Source organism: Saimiri boliviensis, chromosome 13 (assembly GCF_048565385.1).
Source record: "Saimiri boliviensis isolate mSaiBol1 chromosome 13, mSaiBol1.pri, whole genome shotgun sequence".
Classification (NCBI taxonomy): domain Eukaryota; kingdom Metazoa; phylum Chordata; class Mammalia; order Primates; family Cebidae; genus Saimiri; species Saimiri boliviensis.
Genome location: NC_133461.1, coordinates 110,787,141 through 110,808,770, shown reverse-complemented (window position 1 = coordinate 110,808,770; position 21,630 = coordinate 110,787,141). Strand labels below are relative to the sequence as shown.

The following is a 21,630-nucleotide window of genomic DNA, read 5'->3' as shown; positions in this document are numbered from 1 at the left end:
TTTGGGATATTGTTTCTGATCACTGCATATCTATTTATTTTCCCAAAATTTGAGCGCTATAACATGAGCCAGGTCCCAGTAATTTTTTTCTTAAACTATTAATCTAACAAATTTTCTAAACACTAGCACATGTCCATTACCCTAAACAACAGGATGTCACCATTGTGGCTGACGTGCAGCATGGTGGTAAAGCCTCCTTCCAACGCTGCAGGAGGTTTTCTTCCGCCACAGGCAACGTGGATATGATTTGGCTAGAAATCTATTGCCTACTCCCACTTTTCCCTCTCTCTCTCTACATACACACCATGTACATGCATGCACACACACACGCACACACACACGCACACACACACACACGCACACACACACACGCACACACACACACATGTTTACTTTAAGAGGTGGTGTTTATGACTTCTTTCACGACACCCCCACAGACTGTATGCATCATTGGCTTGGAATGCACACATGGGTATCCAATGCTGGGTAAATACTTTTTTTGTTTACTTTTAAGTTTAGGGGTACATGTGTGGGTTTATTACATAGGTAAACTTGGGTCATGGGGGTTTGTTGTACAGATTATTTTCTCACCCTAGTATTAAGCCTAGCACCCATTAATTATTTTTTCTGCTCCTCTCCCTCCTCCCACCCTCTACCCTCTGAAAGGCCCCAGAGTGTGTTGCTCCCCTCTATGCGTCCAAGGGTTTTCATCATTTAGCTCCCACTTACAAGTGAGAACATGTGGCGTTTGGTTTTCTGTTCCTGTGTTAGTTTGCTAAGGATAATGACTTCCAGCTCCTAGCATCAAGATCAAAATCAAGACAAGAATTCCCTCAAAACAAGCAGCTCTGGTGAAGAAATGCATTGATCTCTAGGTTTCTGGGGGAAAAATAAACGATTTCACTTCTTCGAAAGGATTTCTATGGTCACTAAACAAGAGTATATGCAGTGCAGCAAAACAGTAATAGGAATTATTATCTTAGAATACAAGAGAACTAAATACCAATGAATAGTTTTCATTATGAAATTTATAAACCATAAACCCAACTTTTCCCACACAAAATTTACAGTGAAAAGAGAAAAATTGTGGTAGAAATAAAAACATAAATTTTAAATGCTGAATTATTTAAATTTACAACTGAATAAACTTTTAAGGTCACAACTAAGGCTTAGTTCTGATATTAAGTCATAATATTTTCATTCTTCTTTAAAAAAAATAACGGGCACCAATATTGAGTATGGAAATGTGCAGCCATTGTTCTCTTCTGCATTACAAATCGTTTCAAAGGAGACTAGAGGAGGGGAGTACTGTGGGTGGTAGCATTACCACACTATATTTGATTTCCCGTTCTACTGACACTAGCCATGTAGAAGAATCACGGAAGAAGAAAATGGTAGGAAAGAACATGTGGAAGATGGCCAGGCACAGTGGCTCACACTGTAATCCCAGCACTCTGGGAGGCTGAGGCAGGTGGATCACCTGAGGTCAGGACCAGTGTGGCCCACATGGTGAAACCCTGTCTCTACTAAAAAAACAAAAATCAGATGGGCGTGGTGGTACCTGGAATCCCATCAATGAGGGAGGCTGACAGAGAATCACTTGAACCCAGGAGGCAGAGGCTGCAGTGAGTCGAGATTACATCATTGCACGCCAGCCTGGGTGACAGAGCAAGACTGTCAAAAAAAAAGAAACATATGGAATTTCATAGCAGGTAATTTCGCTCCAATAGAACAAACATTTATAATAAACTAAGATCAGTCTTTGGACACAGGTAGCCAATTTACCTTGTGGATATGTTTAGGACAACTTCTTTTCCTTCCTGTCTCCTGCCTGACAGCACAAAAAGAAACACGGACCAAAGGACTCTGCTGAAATGAAGTCTACATTCAGAGTCTATTCCCACTCGCTCTTACTTGAACTTTAAAGCAACTAAGAATTTTTGACACAAATTGATACAAATATAGTACTTTTTTTTTCAATTGGCCTTTGCAAAACAAATGACTGAATACATTTGCTACTTAATGAATAAAGGGAGTTGATTACTTTGAAAATAATCCATACGCAGCTTATACTGAGAAACATTTGATATGAGCAGGGTTTTATTTGAATCATCAGTCTTTATAAAAGTTCTAGTCCAAGGAAGGACTGAACATTTTCTGAGCACATTTCATATGTCAAGCTTAGAGATGTCACTTTTCACAGCCTCCAGAAGGTTTTAAAACAGAGGTTGAAAAGTCACAGTTGATAGAGGAGGTAGGGAGCCAAGAAATTAAGCAAACGGGTCATGTAACATTATTTACTGTTATTCAAACCTGAGCCTCTGCCTGCTTTTCTCTTCTCTCTCTCTTTCTCATGTCAGGCACACATGCATGTATTTGCATGTGGGTGTTAGCATGTATACACTAGCATGCATGTGTGTTACATATACCCTTGTATTACATGCAGTACAATTACATCTCAACCACTTTCCTTTCCTCATCTCATCATAGCAAAAGTCACCAATCATCTGCAAACCACTCTGTGTGGTGTGCATGCAGATATAAAACACTAAATACACTTCTTTATCGATCACAATGTTTCTTCCATTAATAACACCATATATGAATCGCATAGTAGAATATGTACATTTACATGTGGTCAATCTTCCTTCTGCCTTCAAAGATTATTAACAAGATACTTCTTACAGCATTTTCAAGAAGTGCTCTAAAATTAAACGGAAAACCTCCATACCCTTGAGAATTCCATTTAGTTTGCAATTTCTTACAAAATCATGCCTATTTTAAAGTGGTGATTCAAAGATCAACAAACAAAGCAGATGATTATTCTGGAGCGAGAATGCAATCACCATTATATACAGAAACTGCCACATTCCTCATAAAGAATGGCTAGACTGTCACTAGACACTAACGTATGAGATGATTCCTGAGACTGAGGGCAGGAAGCAGAGCTACAATTCTAGGTATGCTTTTAGAAAAGCCTCAAAAACAAAAAAATGACTTCAATCTTTCCACTACACAATTTAGACAGGCCTTCCAGAGTGAATGCTGTTTACAGTAGCTCACACTGCCTTGTGGCATGGCTGCACAAATAAGTCAGCCTCAGTCCACGTGGCTGTGATTTCTGCAACACATTTTGTCTGTAGAGTGCATTGCCATGGGCCTCTTTGGGCATGAAGAGGAGTCATTCATAATTTCCCAAAGCAAGGAATGTTTACAATGTGCAGCATTTATGATGAAGTACAAAAAAGATAAACAATATTTTTAAGAGGCATAAAGAGTTTGATATAAATCATTCGTGGGTCACAGGTAACTCTTTTTTTTTTTTTGAGACAGAGTATTGCTCTGTCACCCAGGCTGGAGTGCAGTGGTGCGATCTCAGCTCACTGCAACCTCCACCTCCCAGGTTCAAGCAGTTCTCCTGCCTCAGCCTCCCGAGTAGCTGGGACTACGGGCACATGCCATCGTGCCCAGTTAATTTTTGTATTTTTAGTAGAGACGGGGTTTCACCATGTTGGCCAGGATGGTCTCAATCTCTTGACCTTGTGATTTGCCCGCCTCGGCCTCCCAAAGTGCTGGGATTACAGGCGTTTTTTAAGAATGTGTTGGATGAGTGAGGGTAAGCATTTTCTAGTGGCTGCATCATGGCTTCAGACCCTGCTTTGTAGAAGGGTGCCAGACAGGGTTATGCTGATGACAGGGTTAAGAGTGTCTGTCTCTTCCAGGTTTGCTTCTTTTTCTGTCTCTGCTTTTCTCGCTGGGTTCATTGGTTCCTTTACTCCTCTATGACCTCCGCTGGGCTTGGTCCCTTCCCTCCTGCCTGCCTGTGGGTTCTCTCTCCCTGGAGACTGGGATCTGTGTCTGCCTTCACCTCATTCAGAATCACCTCAAGGACCTGATTAAAAGCTCAGGACTCCGATTTTCATCCCAAACTCCGTGAGCCACAGTATTCGGAATCTGGGCTTGAGGGCTCTACAATTTACTAAGCTCCCCGGGATGTATTAGCACACTGCGATGTTTGAGGAAACCTGCTCCTTCAGCACCGGGTAAACGAGGACACCTTCTGAGCGGGTCACCAGCCTCTGAAGGCACTCAGATCTCTACACCGCCCACAGAAATAGCAACTGCACCATCTGAGCTGGCACTCAGGCATCAGTTTTATTTTAAAGCCCCTCAGGTAACTGTTAGGTGCAGCCCCAGTGATAAGCGCTCACAATCTCCCAGGCCTTTCCTGACTCATATTCTTAAAACACAAAGCATGTCCTGCATCTCATTCACTTCTGTGCATTCCTTACATCTCTTCAAATACATAGTGACTGATACATAAATTAGAAGTGATCACAAGTCACGGTTCAGTATCACATCCCTCTGAGGTCATAATTCTCCCTTAAGTCAGAAGAATGCATGCCGAATCTTGGAGAGCCTTCTGGAAGGATCCCTAGAAGGTCACAATACACAAGTCTGAATGTGTGTCTAGGTCAGTGAGCCTTTGAAGTCACAGTGCTGGAAAGTTCCACACATGACAATGTCCTGTCTTTACTCACTAGGTGAGGCCTCTGCTCACGTCTATGGAGCCACCTCCTGAGATTTCCACTAAGGTGGGAAGGAGAAGGAATGCTAGACTCTCCGACAGATCAGAACTCCACAACTCTCGCACAATCATCACTCTACTAAACAGGTGCCATCTTGTTGACAGTTTTCTTCTTTTTAGGGAGGCAGAGAAAGAAAAATGGCAAAGAGCATTGCTCTCCGAGGGTTACTCGGGAAATGGAAGGATGCCTTACGAAGCCTGCACGCTACTTTTAAACGCAGGATAAATAAAAACACCAAAACATAGGCTAGTCATTCTTTAAGATTGTAAAAATAGTTGTCAGCATTATTTATATATTAAGTTATATTATGGTATAACATAATGTGTATTCTATATTTTATAATAATAAAATGTTATAATACTATATTAGTGACAATGACAAGCTAAATAGAAATTTGTGAATAGACTTTTCACCATTCTCTGATTTTCCAGAAAGAGAAATGAAAAGGAGTCATTTATTTAAATGAGTTAGATAAACAAATGAAATTAGCTTCTGCTCCCTTCACATAGCTTTGGAGCACATTTCCTCAAAGGGAACTAGAAAAACAAAGTCATCTACAGCTAGACAAACAGAGATGAAAAGAAAGGAAAACTGTCCTAATATTTGCCAATGTCTGAAAATAATTATTCTCTGAAGTTTCATGCACTATGTAACAAAGGGGCAAGAAATTCTGGTGTAGAAAAAGTTGCGGGGAGGGTGTGAGGTTGACAAAAGACGAGGCTTGGCTAACTCAGTGCTCAGGAGGTTTACACATTCAGATCATTGCAATGTATATACATATTGTTACTCCAAAGAAAAGCGACAACTTGAATGGACATTTTAAAGAAACAAAACGTAAAATTTTCTGGTCTTAAATTTTACTTGGAGTTTAAAAATATGTTGCTTTGGAATAAATGTTGTATATTTATGTAAGTGAAGAGTAATAACTGAATTATATTTGAAATTCACCAAGTCATTAATAAGCAATGTTCCTGCTATCAAAATATTTTTATGTAAAAGTATACATAACCTTAAGATATACATGCATATGCATGTTTATGTATAATTATATGAGTATGTAAAATAGAGAAATGTGCTTAACATGTTATTACTTTAAATGTGCTGGAGCAGGGTTCAGGGAGAGGGTAACAAGAGTAACAGGGGGTGATGTGTGGAATGGAAGGCAAGAAAAAGAATAAAAGAAGATTTGAAGCCCAGCATATTAGATCTTATTCTATGTATTCATTTGTAAAATCATATGTGTGCGTATATGTAATTCTAAAAAAATCTTTACAATCGTGCTTTTTTTCAGATAAGGTTCTGAACAAGAACCACCATAAAAATTTGGCAAAACAAAGCCTTGATTCCTTCAGGTCCAATGGTAATTGCCACTTCTCTGCCTTTTTCCATGCTTCTCTTTGAGGGAATTGTTTTCAAACAGAAAAGAGTAACAGCTGCTTTGCTTTGTTGTGTTTTAATTGGCTAATGTTAAAAATGTATTCCCAGGGGGGATTCCCATCAGTTAGATTTCAGAAGTATATTTGCATAAATCTTATTATAAAATAATACAATTACTTAATCTCATCATTTCAGAAGCTAAAATTTTGACTTGAGGGAACAAAAAAGGAAAGGAATACTTCCCATTTGGAAGTTTGAACTGTCTTATAAAATATGTCCCATTATAATGTTTTGGCACTTGTTGTAAAATGTGTTTAATAATTATTCTGAAGTATTATTCATGCCTGCTGAAAGATTACTAACAATTGTTTGGAGTTTGGTAAGGCTTAGCAGGTTTGAATTCCTTCTTCTCTCGTCATTACCTGACTTTCACCTGGTGAAGTATGTCTATCTGTACTGAGATTCTGTACCACGAATTGACCTAACCCTGTTTTTTCTAGCAAGGATCCCTTTCTCCATTGCCTAGGTTAATATAATTTTAGTAACATATCCTATAAGACATTTGGTCAGAAAGTATGTTTTCTAATAATAGAAGTCTATTATTACTTTATGCATAAGATCAACCCATTTCTTTTTTCTTCTTTTTTTTTTTTTTTTTAGAGACAGACTCCGTCGCCTAGGCTGGAGCGCAGTGGTGTGATCTGGGCTCACTGCAACCTCCGCTTCCCGGGTTCGAGCAATTCTCTTGCCTCAGCCTCTTGAGTATCTGGGATTACAGGCCTGCACCACTACACCTGGCTAATTTTTTGTATTTTAGTAGAGACAAGGCTTTGCCATGTTGGCCAGGATGGCCTCGATCTCCTGATCTCATGATCCACCCACCTTGGCCTCTCAAAATGCTGGGATTACAGGCATGAGCCACTGTGCCCGGCCCATTTCATTACTATTTGACTTTATCCTAGATGATCGATACGTATTTTTGAGAGTTAAAAGGGAATGTCTCCAACACACTCTCTTATGAATAAGAGAAAGTTCTTACAATTGCATAATATGGTTTTGCCAGGGTCAAGCAGGATCAGTAAACCAGCACAGTCACCTGCAGGCTGAAAATAAGAACCCAGATCTTAAGTTCTTCAGCCCACGCTGCCCCACCGCGCTATCAAGGGAAGGTGCAACTCACTCTCGTAGTGGATGAGAAAGCCAATGCTGGACCGACTGTTGTCAGTGGTGAAGAGCAGGTACATGAAGTTCCCAGTGCTGATGAGAAACTGGGGAGCCTGGGTGCCATGGTATTCGCCGATCAGAGGGGACGAACTGGCTGGGCCATCTCTCACCTCCAGAGTGTCATAATTGACTTCTGTCTGAAATCTGCAAATATGTACATCCCATCAGAAAAGACATGGAGAGCTGCCAGCTTACAGACTGCTCCTGACATCCTCATTCCTCAATCAGGAACCCGGGCATGTCAGTATAAAGAAAACAGTTGAGACTACATAGGCTTCTGAAACCTTTAGCACACATATAAAGATAATACGTTCTTTTCTCAATGAAACAGCACTGAATAAATCCCTCTCTCTTATCTAATACTCTGTCTTACATCACAGGCTCAAGAGGTGGTCTCTATCTAGCTTAAAACAAAAATCAAAAAACTATGAACCAGATTAGTTTTCACAGATAGACATAGATAAATAGATAGACTGATTGACTGATCATTCTCAAATAGTAAAAACTCAGCTATACATTTTAAAACTATTTGTTACCATTCCCTATTTAACATAATTACAGACACCTTAAAATGGGTGCACTAGAGTGAAATGGTCTCTTAAAGGACGAAGATCACTAAAAATGTGTGATGACAGTTTAAGTACCTTTCATGGAAAAAAAAAAAAAATGTGTGCCTTTTAAAATTGCATTAACTCTTTCAAGGCATTAGAATAACCCTGGGTATACTGCCATTTCAGACATGAAAGGACTTTAATAATTTCAAAAATTTAGAACAGCTTCCAAAAAGTGCTTACGTTTTCTTATGTTTCCAGAGAATCTGGACTGATATTATACATGCACGGTTGCAGCCACTTAGGTTCCCTTTGATGCAATGTAGGTACCACTCCAGGCACTGAGATAATTTTCTAAATGGGCCCATCTCATCCTCCCAGAGCTAACCTGGTTTCTGAGTGCCTGACTTTGCTCTCAGGGAGCAGCTTAAGCATCTTAAGCCTCTGACTCACTCAGTCACATTGAGCCTAAGGAGCAAACCGAAGCCTATGCCATTAGCTCCCACGCTCTGCATTGGAAGTTGCTGATGAAGGGAGAGAAAACTTGGGAGAGAGGAAGCAATCTTAGTATCATGGCACGTAGCAAGAGAAAAGGATGTGGAAACCAAAGGGCTATGTCCTGCATACATTAGATCACATACACACAAATTAGTGCAAATGCACATGATTACATATTTCTGCAACTAGTCAAGGTGGTAGCCTGAATCCCATTCTTCCATAAAGAGGAATTCGAACCATTTGTATAGCACTTGGCTGGACCAGAATAGGGCCACAGGCTTCCGTATTTGGGATCAAATAGTGCCAACTTTGTCTTATGATACTATCCTAAAGCTTTTTCTAAAAACTGATTTCGCAGTTGTCTGAGTTCAAATTCAAGTAGTCTGGATAAGCGTGGAAACAACCTCCTTTGATACAGTCACACCAAAGTTTTCTATCCTGTTTAATAATAGTGAGGACTGGCAAAGTGCATATCTCAACAACTGGAAGATTTTCAGGAGGACCTTGGAAACAGGAACATCTGCATGTTCTTTGCTGTCGGGCAGCCTAGCGCCTGGCAACACCATCAGCACAGAGGCCAGAATTTGCATGCACAATCCCTTCCTTCACGAAGGTGTCAACACACTGATCACGGTGGAAATGAACATTTCCTCATGCAATTCATCTTTTAAAAGCAGTATACTATGTTTAGGGTAAAGATCACATAACTCCAAAAATATTAAAAATATTAGGGACTTCCAAATGGAATTTAGCAAAACATCACACTGGAATAATACTGAATGAACAAGATTGGGAAAAATCAAGCAAGTATCTTCCTTCAGGCAACAGAAAATACAGTGCTAATAAATTGGGCCAGACAAGAATATAAGATCCCTACTTTTGCTAAATGACTTAAATTTGATATGCTGCTGGGAGTCAGCGTGTGCTTCAGCTCCACCTGCCAATATCTGAAAGGGGAGAAACTAATAGGAAACCAAACATAATCAACTGAATACTTATAGGTTAATAATTTTTCAAATGACTGATTACACACAGTAATTCACTCTCTAATACAGCTGGATTTGTCAACATTTTTTTTTTCTTTTGTTCTGAGTGGTTATCCTATTGGGAATTATTATTATTCTGTCAGAGGCAAGTAAAAAATGGTTCATGAACCAAAGGCTTTTTAGTTTTTAATCATCAATTTGGTTTCGGTGTTGACACAAAGAGGAAAACATTTGTTATGCAGAATTTCAACAGCATGCTTATCTTTTTTAATAAACAAATACCTATACAGCTATACAGCCCAGCATGCTTATTTTTTAGGTCATGATATACATTATTAAATAGCTAAGCCTAACAACATTCTAGTGATATTATCACTCACAGGTGATTAGTATGTGATTAATCTGCTGTCCACATCCCACTGCCCACTCAGCATCACTAGCAGCCCTTGAGTGACCAACAACCACCACCAGAACAGGAGAGCTGATTTCCTTTGCCACAGAAGGTACCTAAAGGACTGGGGACCCAGAGCGGCTGCCACATGCAATCAGATATCAAGCACAACTGATTTCAGTGCAGGTCCAAAACCCAGAGTCAGATACAAGGGCCGGACCTCAGGAATGGTCCTCCAGGACTGGCACTTCACCAAGAACCTGCAGAGCTGTGGATGAGGGCTTAGAGGACACCACTGAAGAAGAACAAAACTTACAAGTAAGTATTTGTTTCTGGTAAAGTGAACTCCTTTGTGGGAACCAAAAAGAACTGCCATCATTTTAAGATTTAATATCAATTTACTAAAAATATGGAAGAGACACACGTCATCAGGTCCAAATGAAGACGAATTTCTTTTGCTTACCTATCAAAAGTTATCTTGATAGAGTGCCCTGGTTTTGCTTCAATTATCCACTCACAATTTAAAGAATCTTTATAATATCCTGGCCATCCAGGAGGTAAAATGACTCCACTGGACGCTGTCAGATGTCCACCACATGGAGCTAAAACAAGACGCATAATATCTATTAGATTAGATGAAACAAAGACATGCCATAGCAATACCTCAATAAAAGCAAGCATCTGCCTCTGTGTTCATGGATTCAATGTTTTCAAGTATCAGAGCAACTCTGATTGCCAAGTAAACTATATATTAACTGAAAGCAGGGTCTATATACGCTACCTCCATGTACTTATCATAACTTGAAACAAAGTTCTTTTTCTCTAGTAATGGCAATGTATATATGAGTTCTCTGTGCTAAATGAATTATCTCATTTAATTGCCAACCAATTCATGGGGTACATGCCTAGTTATCCATACTTACATGCATTTGAAATTTAACAAATATCTATGGATAAGCAAATGTAAAATAACCTCAATCTCAAAGTGGAAATAAACTTAGGTGTATATACATGTATGTATTTACTTCCACTGTGTGCACTCTATTAAATACATAGCCACATACAACATATTATTTGTGAGTGTTAGGAAACAAAACTTTCAAATTTGATGAGTACAGAATTAGATTGCACTGATCCTTTTGAAGTGTTATGTGACAGTGATTTATAACTGTAAAGGAAAAATAACATTTGAAAGGGTATATAACTGATGCTCACAAAAGCGAGTATGTATATCTGTATCATTTAAAGAAATTTTAAATAGCCTATCAACATTTCATGCCATAATTAAGAATATGTCTCTGGACACTTTTTTTTCCAGTTTTTATATATCCTCTCTTAAAATTATTTGCCATTAGTAATCATCTTTGTGAATTTATAGATATCAAATAAAGTACATGAAAATAATTCCCAGTTGAAAAAAAAATTCTTTTGAAAAAATACTTCTTTAAATGGTCATATGTGTAATATAAAAATGTATAGTTTATATCATTTTAGCCATGTTTTGATGCTAGAAAAAAATGAAATGTATGGATTTACCAATGGTGTCTTAATTTACATCAGGAAGCAAAATAAGAAAAAATAAAAGTTAAAAAAATTATGGAAAGTATATGACTGTGTATTGGAATGTGGCAAACATATTTGAAGTAACATTTGGAAATTTTGTTGATATGGGAAAACCTTTGCAATAGAATATTAAACTTGAAAAGCAGGATACAAAATTTTCTACATATTGTACATTTAATCAAAGAAAAATTTTATTAAGTGAATGGATGAGTGGAAATTAAAAACATGTTAATAATGGATATCACTGGGATTGCTTTATAGATCACATTTTTTGATAGGTTTTTTTTTTGTTTTTTGTTTTTTTTTTTTTAACCAAATAAGTTGCAACTGTTATTTTTACAACTATGCATTATTCTATAGTTAAAAATAAGAAATTAGGGTAATTTCTATGAATTTGAGCTCCTGAAGAACACTTGATTTTTTGTAATAATTTTTAAAACAATCAATTTATGCTAATATTTTAATTTTTCTAGTTAAGTTCTTAAATTCACATTTGGAGCCTATGAATCACATATCCATATACCTATATATTAGATATAATTTAATTCATTTGTTGTTTAAAGTGATGTAGCAAATCATTTTAAAAATATAGCAAAAGCAAAAGTAAATATATTAAATATATGACTTTTATTTTTTTCAAGTTGAAGCATCCAAAGATACTATAAGAAAGATACACGGAATTTGCAGAATTCAAAAAATTATGATAATTGAGATATTTCTGAAGTCTGCATAAGGAGTTATTTGTCTTATTTTCCATATAAATACAAAACCAAAGTTTCCTTTACTTTAGTAATGTTTTATTTTATATTTTTATATTTCTTGGGATACATCTAGCTTGTCACATACTAACGTCATTTTATTGTACCCTTACCCATCACTTTATAATTTACAATGTAAGTTAGAACCAGAATTGCTTTATCCTAATGAAATAGACACTTTAATCATTCTACTGCTGATGAGCAAAATTAACACTAAAATGGTAAGTAATAATCTCAGAAAGTAGATAGTAAGTAAATAGCAAGTAATAATCTCATTTGTATTAGTCAGCTTGGAATAGATGACACTGTGGTAACAAACAGCCCCACAATTATAACAGCTACCACGGGAAGCAGATTTCCCACACATGTGGCATGTCTAGGGCTGGGATACACAGGTCCCTTCTTCAGTTGCTATGGCTGACGGGAAAAGGTAATGTGAGGGCAATCAAAGACGCTGAGCCAGAAGTTGAGTACATCACTTCCACATACACCTAACTGACCAGAACCCATCACAAGGTTCCTTTAACTACAAGGGGTCCAAGAAAAAGCACTGTACTTGATGGAGATCAAAAGTATTTAATGAACTACATCAACGATGTTCACATTCACTTAGCTGATAACAAAAAAAGGAAATACACCAATGAGGTGTTTAAAATACAATTTCTTCTTTGCTTTGTTTCTTTTTGTGATGATTTAAATTACAGTGATGAATCTCCTGACACTGGATTTCTAAAAAAAGAAGAAGAAACAAAAAAACCAAACCTTATTAATTACTTATGTGTTTTTTTTTCCCCCTATGGCTTTTATTTTTAATGGAACAATCTGATTTGGGTTACATTAACGCTGGCTTCATAGAATGGTATGTAGGAGGCAGCCTGTCTTTTCCATTATCTGTGCTGGTGCACAACACTGAAGTCCTCCGTCCTTGAAAGAGACCTCGCTCATGCCCCTCTAGGGTACTTGTCTCTTTTTCAGTATTCAATCCTTAATATTTTTTTTGCAATTCTTTTCTATGGTACTTTACTTATATTTCACACTTTTTATTTGAGTCATTTTTGGTATTTTGTATTGTGCTAGAAAATCACCCATTTCCTACAGACTTTAAGAATTGCTGCTATAGAGTTGATGTTTTCATATAGAGTCATTTTTCCCCAAAAGAGTTTGTTTTTAATGATGCCACTGAGCTGCATTGAGGAATATATACGCCTGTTAGAAGCTGAAGAAGAAAGAGCAACCTTTTGCCCAAAAGCCATACAATTTACATTCAACATGTGCCTGGCATCCAGGAAATTCTGCCAGAATAAATAAATAACATACATTCTTAAATAAGCAAGTGCTCTACTGTGAGCTTTTCGCTGTTTATAAAAAGTTACATTACTTTTGTGATAGTGATATTTTCTTTTTTATGTTGCTAAATATCTGTAACATTTTTCTTTCCCAGTTTCTTTTAAAAGAATCATAAACAGTTTGTCTATTTTATTGATATTAACAAGGAACTCATTCTTTTTTTTTTATTGCATTTTAGGTTTTGGGGTACATGTGATGAACATGCAAGATTGTTGCACAGGTACACACATAGCACTGTGGTTTGCTGCCTTCCGTCCCCTCACCTGTATCTGTCATTTCTCCCCATGCTATCTCTTCCCACCTCCCCACCCCCCCTCCCCTCCCCCATTTCCCCCCAACAGACCCCAGTGTGTAGCGCTCCCCTCCCTGTGTCCATGTGTTCTCATTGTTCAACACCCGCCTATGAGTGAGAATATACGGTGTTTGATTTTCTGCTCTTGTGTCAGTTTGCTGAGAATGATGGTTTCCAGGTTCATCCATGTCCCTACAGAGGGCGTGAACTCATCGTTTTTGATGGCTGCGTAATATTCCACGGTGTATATGTACCACATTTTCCCTATCCAGTCTATCATCGTTGGGCATTTGGGTTGGTTCCAGGTCTTTGCTATTGTAAACAGTGCTGCAATGAACATTCGTGTGCACGTGTCCTTGTAGTAGATGATTTATAATGCTTTGGATATATACCCAGTAATGGGATTGCTGGGTCAAATGGGATTTCTATTTTTCGGTCCTTGAGGAATCGCCACACTGTCTTCCACAATGGTTGAATTAATTTACATTCCCACCAACAGTGTAAAAGTGTTCCTATTTCTCCACATCCTCTCCAGCATCTGTTGTTTCCCGATTTTTTAATGATCGCCATTCTAACTGGTGTGAGATGGTATCTCAATGTGGTTTTGATTTGCATTTCTCTGGTGACCAGTGATGATGAGCATTTTTTCATATGTTTGTTGGCCTCCTGTATGTCTTCTTTTGTAAAGTATCTGTTCATATCCTTCACCCATTTTTGAATGGGCTTGTTTGTTCTTTTCTTGTAGATCTGCTTTAGTTCTTTGTAAATTCTGGATATCAGCCCCTTGTCAGATGGGTAGGCTGCAAAATTTTTTTCCCATTCTGTTGGTTGCCGATTCACTCTACTGACTGTTTCTTTTGCCGTGCAGAAGCTGTGGAGTTTGATTAGGTCCCATTTGTCTATTTTGGCTTTTGTTGCCATTGCTTTTGGCGTTTTGGTCATGAAGTCCTTGCCTACACCTATGTCCTGAATGGTTTTGCCTAGATGTTCTTCTAAGGTTTTTATGGTATTCAGTCTGATGTTTAAGTCTTTAATTCATCTGGAGTTAATTTTGGTGTAAGGTGTCAGGAAGGGGTCCTGTTTCTGCTTTCTGCACATGGCTAGCCAGTTTTCCCAACACCATTTATTAAACAGGGAGTCCTTTCCCCATTGCTTGTTTTTGTCAGGTTTGTCGAAGATCAGATGATTGTAGGTATGTTGTATTTCCTCTGAGGCCTCTGTTCTGTTCCATTGGTCTATATCTCTGTTTTGGTACCAGTACCATGCTGTTTTGATTACTGTAGCCTTGTAGTATAGTTTGAAGTCCGGTAGTCTGATGCCTCCTGCTTTGTTCTTTTTGCTTAGAATTGACTTGGCTATGCGGGCTCTCTTTTGGTTCCATATGAAGTTTAAGGTGTTTTTTTCCAGTTCTGTGAAGAAGGTCATTGGTAGCTTGATGGGAATAGCGTTGAATCTGTAAATTACTTTGGGCAGTATGGCCATTTTCACGATGTTGATTCTTCCTAACCATGAACATGGAATGTTTCTCCATCTGTTTGTATCCTCTCTTATTTCGTTGAGCAATGGCTTGTAGTTCTCCTTGAAGAGGTCCTTTACGTTCCTTGTTAGTTCTATTCCTAGGTACTTTATTCTCTTTGTAGCAATTGTGAATGGCAGTTCGTTCTTGATTTGGCTCTCTTGAAGTCTATTACTGGTGTATAGGAATGCTTGTGATTTTTGTACGTTGATTTTGTATCCTGAGACTTTGCTGTAGTTGTTTATCAGTTTCAGGAGATTTTGGGCTGAGCTGATGGGGTCTTCCAGATATACAATCATGTCATCTGCAAATAGAGACAATTTAATTTCCTCCTTTCCAATTTGGATACCCTTTATTTCTTTTTCTTGCCTGATTGCTCTGGCTAGAACTTCCAGTACTAGATTGAATAGGAGTGGTGAGAGAGGGCATCCTTGTCTAGTGCCAGATTTCAAAGGGAATGCTTCCAGTTTTTGCCCATTCAGTATGATATTGGCTGTTGGTTTGTCGTAAATAGCTTGTATTGTTTTGAGATACGTTCCGTCAATACCTGGTTTATTGAGGGTTTTTAGCATAAAGTGTTGTTGAATTTTGTCAAAAGCCTTCTCTGCATCAATCGAGATAATCATGTGGTTTTTGTCTTTGGTTCTGTTTATGTGGTGAATTACGTTTATGGACTTGCGTATGTTGAACCAGCCTTGCATCCCCGGGATGAATCCTACTTGATCATGGTGGATGAGCTTTTTGATATGCTGTTGCAATCGGTTTGCCAGTATTTTATTGAAGATTTTTGCATCTATGTTCATCATGGACATTGGCCTGCAATTTTCTTTTCTTGTTGAGTCTCTGCCGGGTTTTGGTATCAGGATGATGTTTGTCTCGTAAAATGATTTGGGAAGGATTCCCTCTTTTTGGATTGTCTGGAATAGTTTCAGAAGGAATGGTATCAGCTCCTCTCTGTATGTCTGGTAGAATTCAGCTGTGAACCCATCTGAACCTGGGCTTTTTTGGGGTGGTAGGCTCTTTATTGCTGCCTCGACTTCAGACCATGTTATTGGTCTACTCAGGGTTTCGGCTTCTTCCGGGTTTAGGCTTGGGAGGATGCAGGTGTCCAGGAATTTATCCATTTCTTCCAGGTTTACTAGTTTATGTACATAGAGTTGTTTGTAATAATCTCTGATGATGGTTTGGATTTCTGTGGAATCTGTGGTGATATCCCCTTTATCGTTTTTTATTGCATCAATTTGGTTATTCTCTCTTTTCTTTTTTATTAATCTGGCTAGTGGTCTATCTATTTTGTTGATCTTTTCAAAAAACCAGCTCCTGGATTTATTGATTTTTTGAAGAGTTTTTTGTGTCTCTATTTCCTTCAGTTCTGCTCTGATCTTAGTTATTTCCTGTCTTCTGCTAGGTTTTGAGTTTTTTTGATCTTGCTCCTCTAGCTCTTTCAATTTTGATGATAGGGTGTCAATTTTAGATCTCTCCTTTCTTCTCATGTGGGCACTCATTGCTATATATTTTCCTCTAGAGACTGCTTTAAATGTGTCCCAGAGATTCTGGTATGTTGTGTCTTCGTTCTCATTGGTTTCGAAGAACATCTTTATTTCTGCCTTCATTTCATTGTTTATCTAGTCAACATTCAAGAGCAAGTTATTCAGTTTCCATGAAGCTGTAGGTTTCTGAGTTAGTTTCTGCATTCTGAGTTCTAACTCGATTGCACTGTGGTCTGAGAGACTGTTTGTTATGATTTCTGTTCTTTTGCATTTGCTGAGGAGTGATTTATTGCCAATGATGTGGTCAATTTTAGAAGAGATGTGATGTGGTGCTGAGAAGAATGTATATTCTGTGGATTTGGGGTGGAGAGTTCTGTAAATGTCTATTAGGTTTGCTTGTTCCAGGTCTGTATTCAGGTCCTGGATATCCTTGTTGATTTTCTGTCTGGTTGATCTGTCTAATATTGACAATGGGGTGTTAAAGTCTCCCACTATTATTGTGTGGGAGTCTAAGTCTCTTTGTAAGTCATTAAGAACTTACCTTATGTATCTGGGTGCTCCTGTATTGGGTGCGTATATATTTATATCGTTAGCTCTTCTTGTTGCAGTGATCCCTTTATCATTATGTAATGTCCTTCTTTGTCTCTTTTGATCTTTGTTGCTTTAAAGTCTATTTTATCAGAGATGAGAATTGCAACTCCTGCCTTTTTTTGCTCTCCATTTGCTTGGTAGATCTTCCTCCATCCCTTTATTTTGAGCCTTTGTGTATCCTTGCCTGTAAGATGGGTTTCCTGGATACAGCACACTGATGGGTTTTGGCTTTTTATCCAATTTGCCAGTCTGTGTCTTTTGATTGGGGCATTTAGTCCATTGACATTTAGGGATAGTATTGTTATGTGTGAATTTGATACTGTCATTTTGATGCTACCTGGCTGTTTTGTTGGTTAGTTGATGCATATTCTTGATTGTGTTGATGCTCTTTTACCATTTGGTGTGTTTTTGGAGTGGCTGGTACTGGTTGTTCCTTTATATGTGTAGAGCCTCTTTCAGGAGTTCTTGTAGGGCAGGTTTGGTGGTGATGAAATCTCTGAGTGCTTGCTTGTTCACAAAGGATTTTATTTTTCCTTCACTTATGAAGCTTAGTTTGGCTGGATAGGAGATTCTGGGTTGAAAGTTCTTTTCTTTAAAGATGTTGAATATTGGCCCCCAATCTCTTCTGGCTTGTAGGGTTTCTGCTGAGAGATCTGCTGTGAGTCTAATGGGCTTCCCTTTGTGGGTAACCCGACCTTTCTCTCTGGCTGCCCTTAGCATTTTCTCTTTCATTTCAACCCTGGTGAATCTGACGATTATGTGCCTTGGGGTTGCTCTTCTTGAGGAATATCTTTGTGGTGTTCTCCGTATTTCCTGGATTTGAATATTGGTCTGCCTTGCTAGGTTGGGGAAGTTTTCCTGGATAATATCCTGAAGAGTATTTTCCAGCTTGGATTCATTGTCTTCATCACATTCAGGTACACCTATCAGACATAGATTAGGTCTTTTCACATAGTCCCACATTTCTTGAAGATTTTGTTCATTCCTTTTTGTGCTTTTTTCTCTGTTCTTGCCTTCTCTTTTTATTTCATTGAGTTGATCTTCGACCTCTGATATCCTTTCTTCTACTTGGTCAATTCGGCTGTTGAAGCTTGTGCATGCTTCCCGAAGTTCTTGTGTTGCGTTTTTCAGCTCCATCAATTGACTTATACTCCTCTCTATGGTGTCCATTCTCGTCAGCAGTTCGTCCAATCTTTTTTCAAGGTTCCTCTTTTCTTTGCATTCGGTTAGAACATGTTCTTTTAGCTCACTGTAGTTTCTTACTACCCACCTTCTGAAGTCTGATTCTGTCATTTCATCACCCTCCTTCTCCATCCAGTCTGGTTCCCTTGTTGGTGAGGAGTTGTGATCCCTTTTAGGAGGAGAGGTGTTCTGGTTTCAGGAGTTTTCATCCTTTTTGCGCTGGTTTCTTCCCATTTTTGTGGGTTTATCCACCTGTTGTCTGTCTCTGTCTCAGGGAGTTGGAGCTTTATGAGTTTCCGTTGCACTACTGCCTTTTTTGATTTTTCTTTCAGGTCTGACTCGCCCAGCTAGCAGCACGCCTAGCCTCTGCCTGCCCGCAGGGGCTTTGCTGAGCTGCTGTGGGCTCCGCCCAGCTGCCCTGAGCTCTTCCCTGCAGTCCTGTTTATATGGGCGTAGTTAGAACTCTCTCAGCAATGATGGCCCCGCCTCTGTTATGGCGGACTCCCTCTGTTGTGACAGGTTGCCTCGGCAAAGGCAGCCTGCCTCCGTAGCGGTGGAGAGTCTCAGTAATGGCGGAAGCCCCTCCCCCACGGAGCTGGACCCTCCTGGTTCAGCTGTGCTTGGTTTGGAGGGCTCAACCCAGAGGGTTTCCAATTACTGTTTTTGTTTTTGTTGTTGTTGGGGGTGGAGGGGTGGGACCAACCGAGCCTGATCACCTGGCTCCCTGACTCAGAGTCTTTTCTTTTAAGTTGAAGGACCCCGCGTTCCGGTCGCTTGTTGAAAAGGTGCCGGGATCTCCCATGCTGCGACTCACGGAGTCGGCTCGAACTGCGGCGCCGGCTCCTGGCGGATTTTTTGCCTAGGAATCTCCTGGCCTGACTCGCTATTTCAGCTGAATGGGCAACTCTGCCATCTCAGGGCTCTGCTCGCCAGCTAAGAGGGCTCCCAGACTGGTGGCTTTTGTACGGAGAACCGCAGCAACAGGGCGTGGTCACAGCAGCCGCTCGGGCAGAATCAGCCCCGTGGGGGCCAAAACAGCCGCACCGGCTGGGACTGCGACGCTGGCGACCCCTCTACCTGGGTATCTCCTGGTCTGTGGGCAATAAGAGTTCGTCTGGAAATGTGGCGTCCACTCACCCTCTGCACTTTCACCGGGAGCTGAAGTCCTGTGCTGTTCTTAGGCGGCCATCTTCCCAGCATTCCTCCAGGAACTCAGTCTTGATTTAAATTGTTTCTAATACTTGAATTTTATTAATATCATCCTAATTTTTTTGTAATTTTTTAATCTTATTAAAATTTTTAAAATCATTTTGTTCTATATTAGACGATTAAAGATACACGTTTTCCTTGAAACACAGATTTTTCTGTATCACCTTGTTTCTAATAGAAAGTACTATCAGCAAGGTTTCCAGAGAGGTGTTAAAGGCATTAAAGTTTGAGTTTCTCTTTAATGTATAGTGGACTTTTGATTGACAGAGATTTGGTTTGTGGTTGTGGTTCTACTTTTATGATATATTTCTACTTTTATGATATATTTCTACTTTAATTGGAATATTACAGGGCATGTGACCTATTATTTTAATTTGTTAAGGTTCACTTTGTGGTCAATTATATAATTTATTTAAAAACTTTTTTTTGAGAAAAACTATAAATATGAGAATTCTGTATGGGATGTAAGGTTCTCTAAACATTTCTTACATCGTTTGTTGTATTACTCACTTCTTCATTGCTATTTTATTTTTTCCCCTACTAGATGTATTTACATCTGAAAGTTGTCTTCATATTTGTTTTCAGTAGAGGCACTGATTCAGGTACCCACCAGTTCCATCAGAGCATCCCCCACCTTCTCTAAGGCTCAGCTGCTCAGTGATTAGGTTTCCCAGTGCAGGCAGACTTCTAACATCTTTCCCTATTTTTTTCTTAATGCTGAGGGTTTTCTTTGTTAACAACTTAGAGCTAGGTTTTGTCTTTAACTTTACCCTGTTTGTGTTGTGTCCAGACTCACTCCACAGCTTGTAACGTATCTACAATCAGTCTATTACGGTAAGGGACATAAGGGACAGCTAGACTTGTGGCGAAGACAGAACAGAGATGAAAATACTGTTCACTTTAAACTTCATCCTCCTGAAAATTCATGCTTCCCACTCACTAGCCATATGCTTGGGTAGAACATGATTTGCACCCATGAGGAACTGTGCACTGTCATTGTATCATATGTTTGAGCACCACATATGTACATATTGACTTATCTAAAAAAGATAAAAACCTACCCATTTATTAACATTTTGTACAGCATAAAACATAAAAATTCTACATTTAAAATACGTGGTGGAAACAGATAAAAATGAAATTTCAACAATTAATAGTGTTTTCTTGCCCTTCTGTGTATCAATATTTCACCCATGAGTGGTGCCTCTAGTCCACAGAATTGTTTTGGCAATGTATGAAAAGGGTGAATACCAGAACACCCTCCTTTACATTTAGTGTCACCAGATGATATAATACATAGAACCTGGTTAGAAGTTTTACTTCTTTTCTGAGGTCAGGAGTTCGAGACCAGCCTGGCCAACATGGTGAAACTTCCTCTCTACTAAGGATACAAAAATTAGTCAGGCATGGTGGCAGGCACCTGTAATCCCAGCTACTCAGGAGGCTGAGGCAGAAGAATCACTTGAACCCAGGAGGTGGAGGTTGCACTGAGCTGAGATTGTACCACTGCACTCCAGCATGGGCAACAGACTCAGACACTTAAAAAAAAAAAAAAAATTTCTACTTTGATTAACAGTGAGTAACCAGGCTGTGGCTGTCAGGGAGGTGTTTAATGCTCCACATCTAGATCCCAGCTCTGCTTAAACTCTGACAGAAATCATAGGTCTGGGGATGTCATTTCAAGGTATTTTAGACAGGGGAATAATTCTCAACTGTATGTGATATTTTATATATATATATATATATATATATATATATATATATATATATATCCCTTTTCTATGCACTTATTAAAATAAGTTAAGTGTTGAATAAAGACAAATGAGAAAATAAAAATAAGCTAAATGGGAAAAAAATCACCCATAACCATAATTAACATTTTGGCGTGCAGTCTTCTCTTTAGTGCTTTAAAAAATTAATATCATGAAATAGGTATGTATTTATGACACATGTACCTGAGTACGCTCTTTCACATGCTAAGGATACCTGAGACTCTTTGATCTTATGATCATTGTATTCATACCTGTTATTCTTCATGACTTATTTAACCAATTTAATCATTTCTA

The 21,630-nt window shown here is 38.8% G+C and overlaps 1 protein-coding gene across 3 annotated transcripts in view; it reads right to left on the bottom strand.

Annotated features, from left to right (window-relative positions):
• The window catches only part of CSMD1 (CUB and Sushi multiple domains 1), a 2,098,967-nt gene that overhangs the window by 476,559 nt on the left and 1,600,778 nt on the right, over positions 1-21,630 (bottom strand). For all 3 annotated transcript variants that reach the window (XM_003940706.3, XM_074384178.1, XM_074384179.1), the window contains 2 exons: positions 10,080-10,218; positions 7,147-7,334 (listed from right to left, as the gene is read on the bottom strand). In XM_003940706.3, the coding sequence (XP_003940755.2) occupies positions 7,147-7,334; positions 10,080-10,218 (327 nt within the window). The remainder of the gene's footprint in view (positions 1-7,146; positions 7,335-10,079; positions 10,219-21,630) is intronic.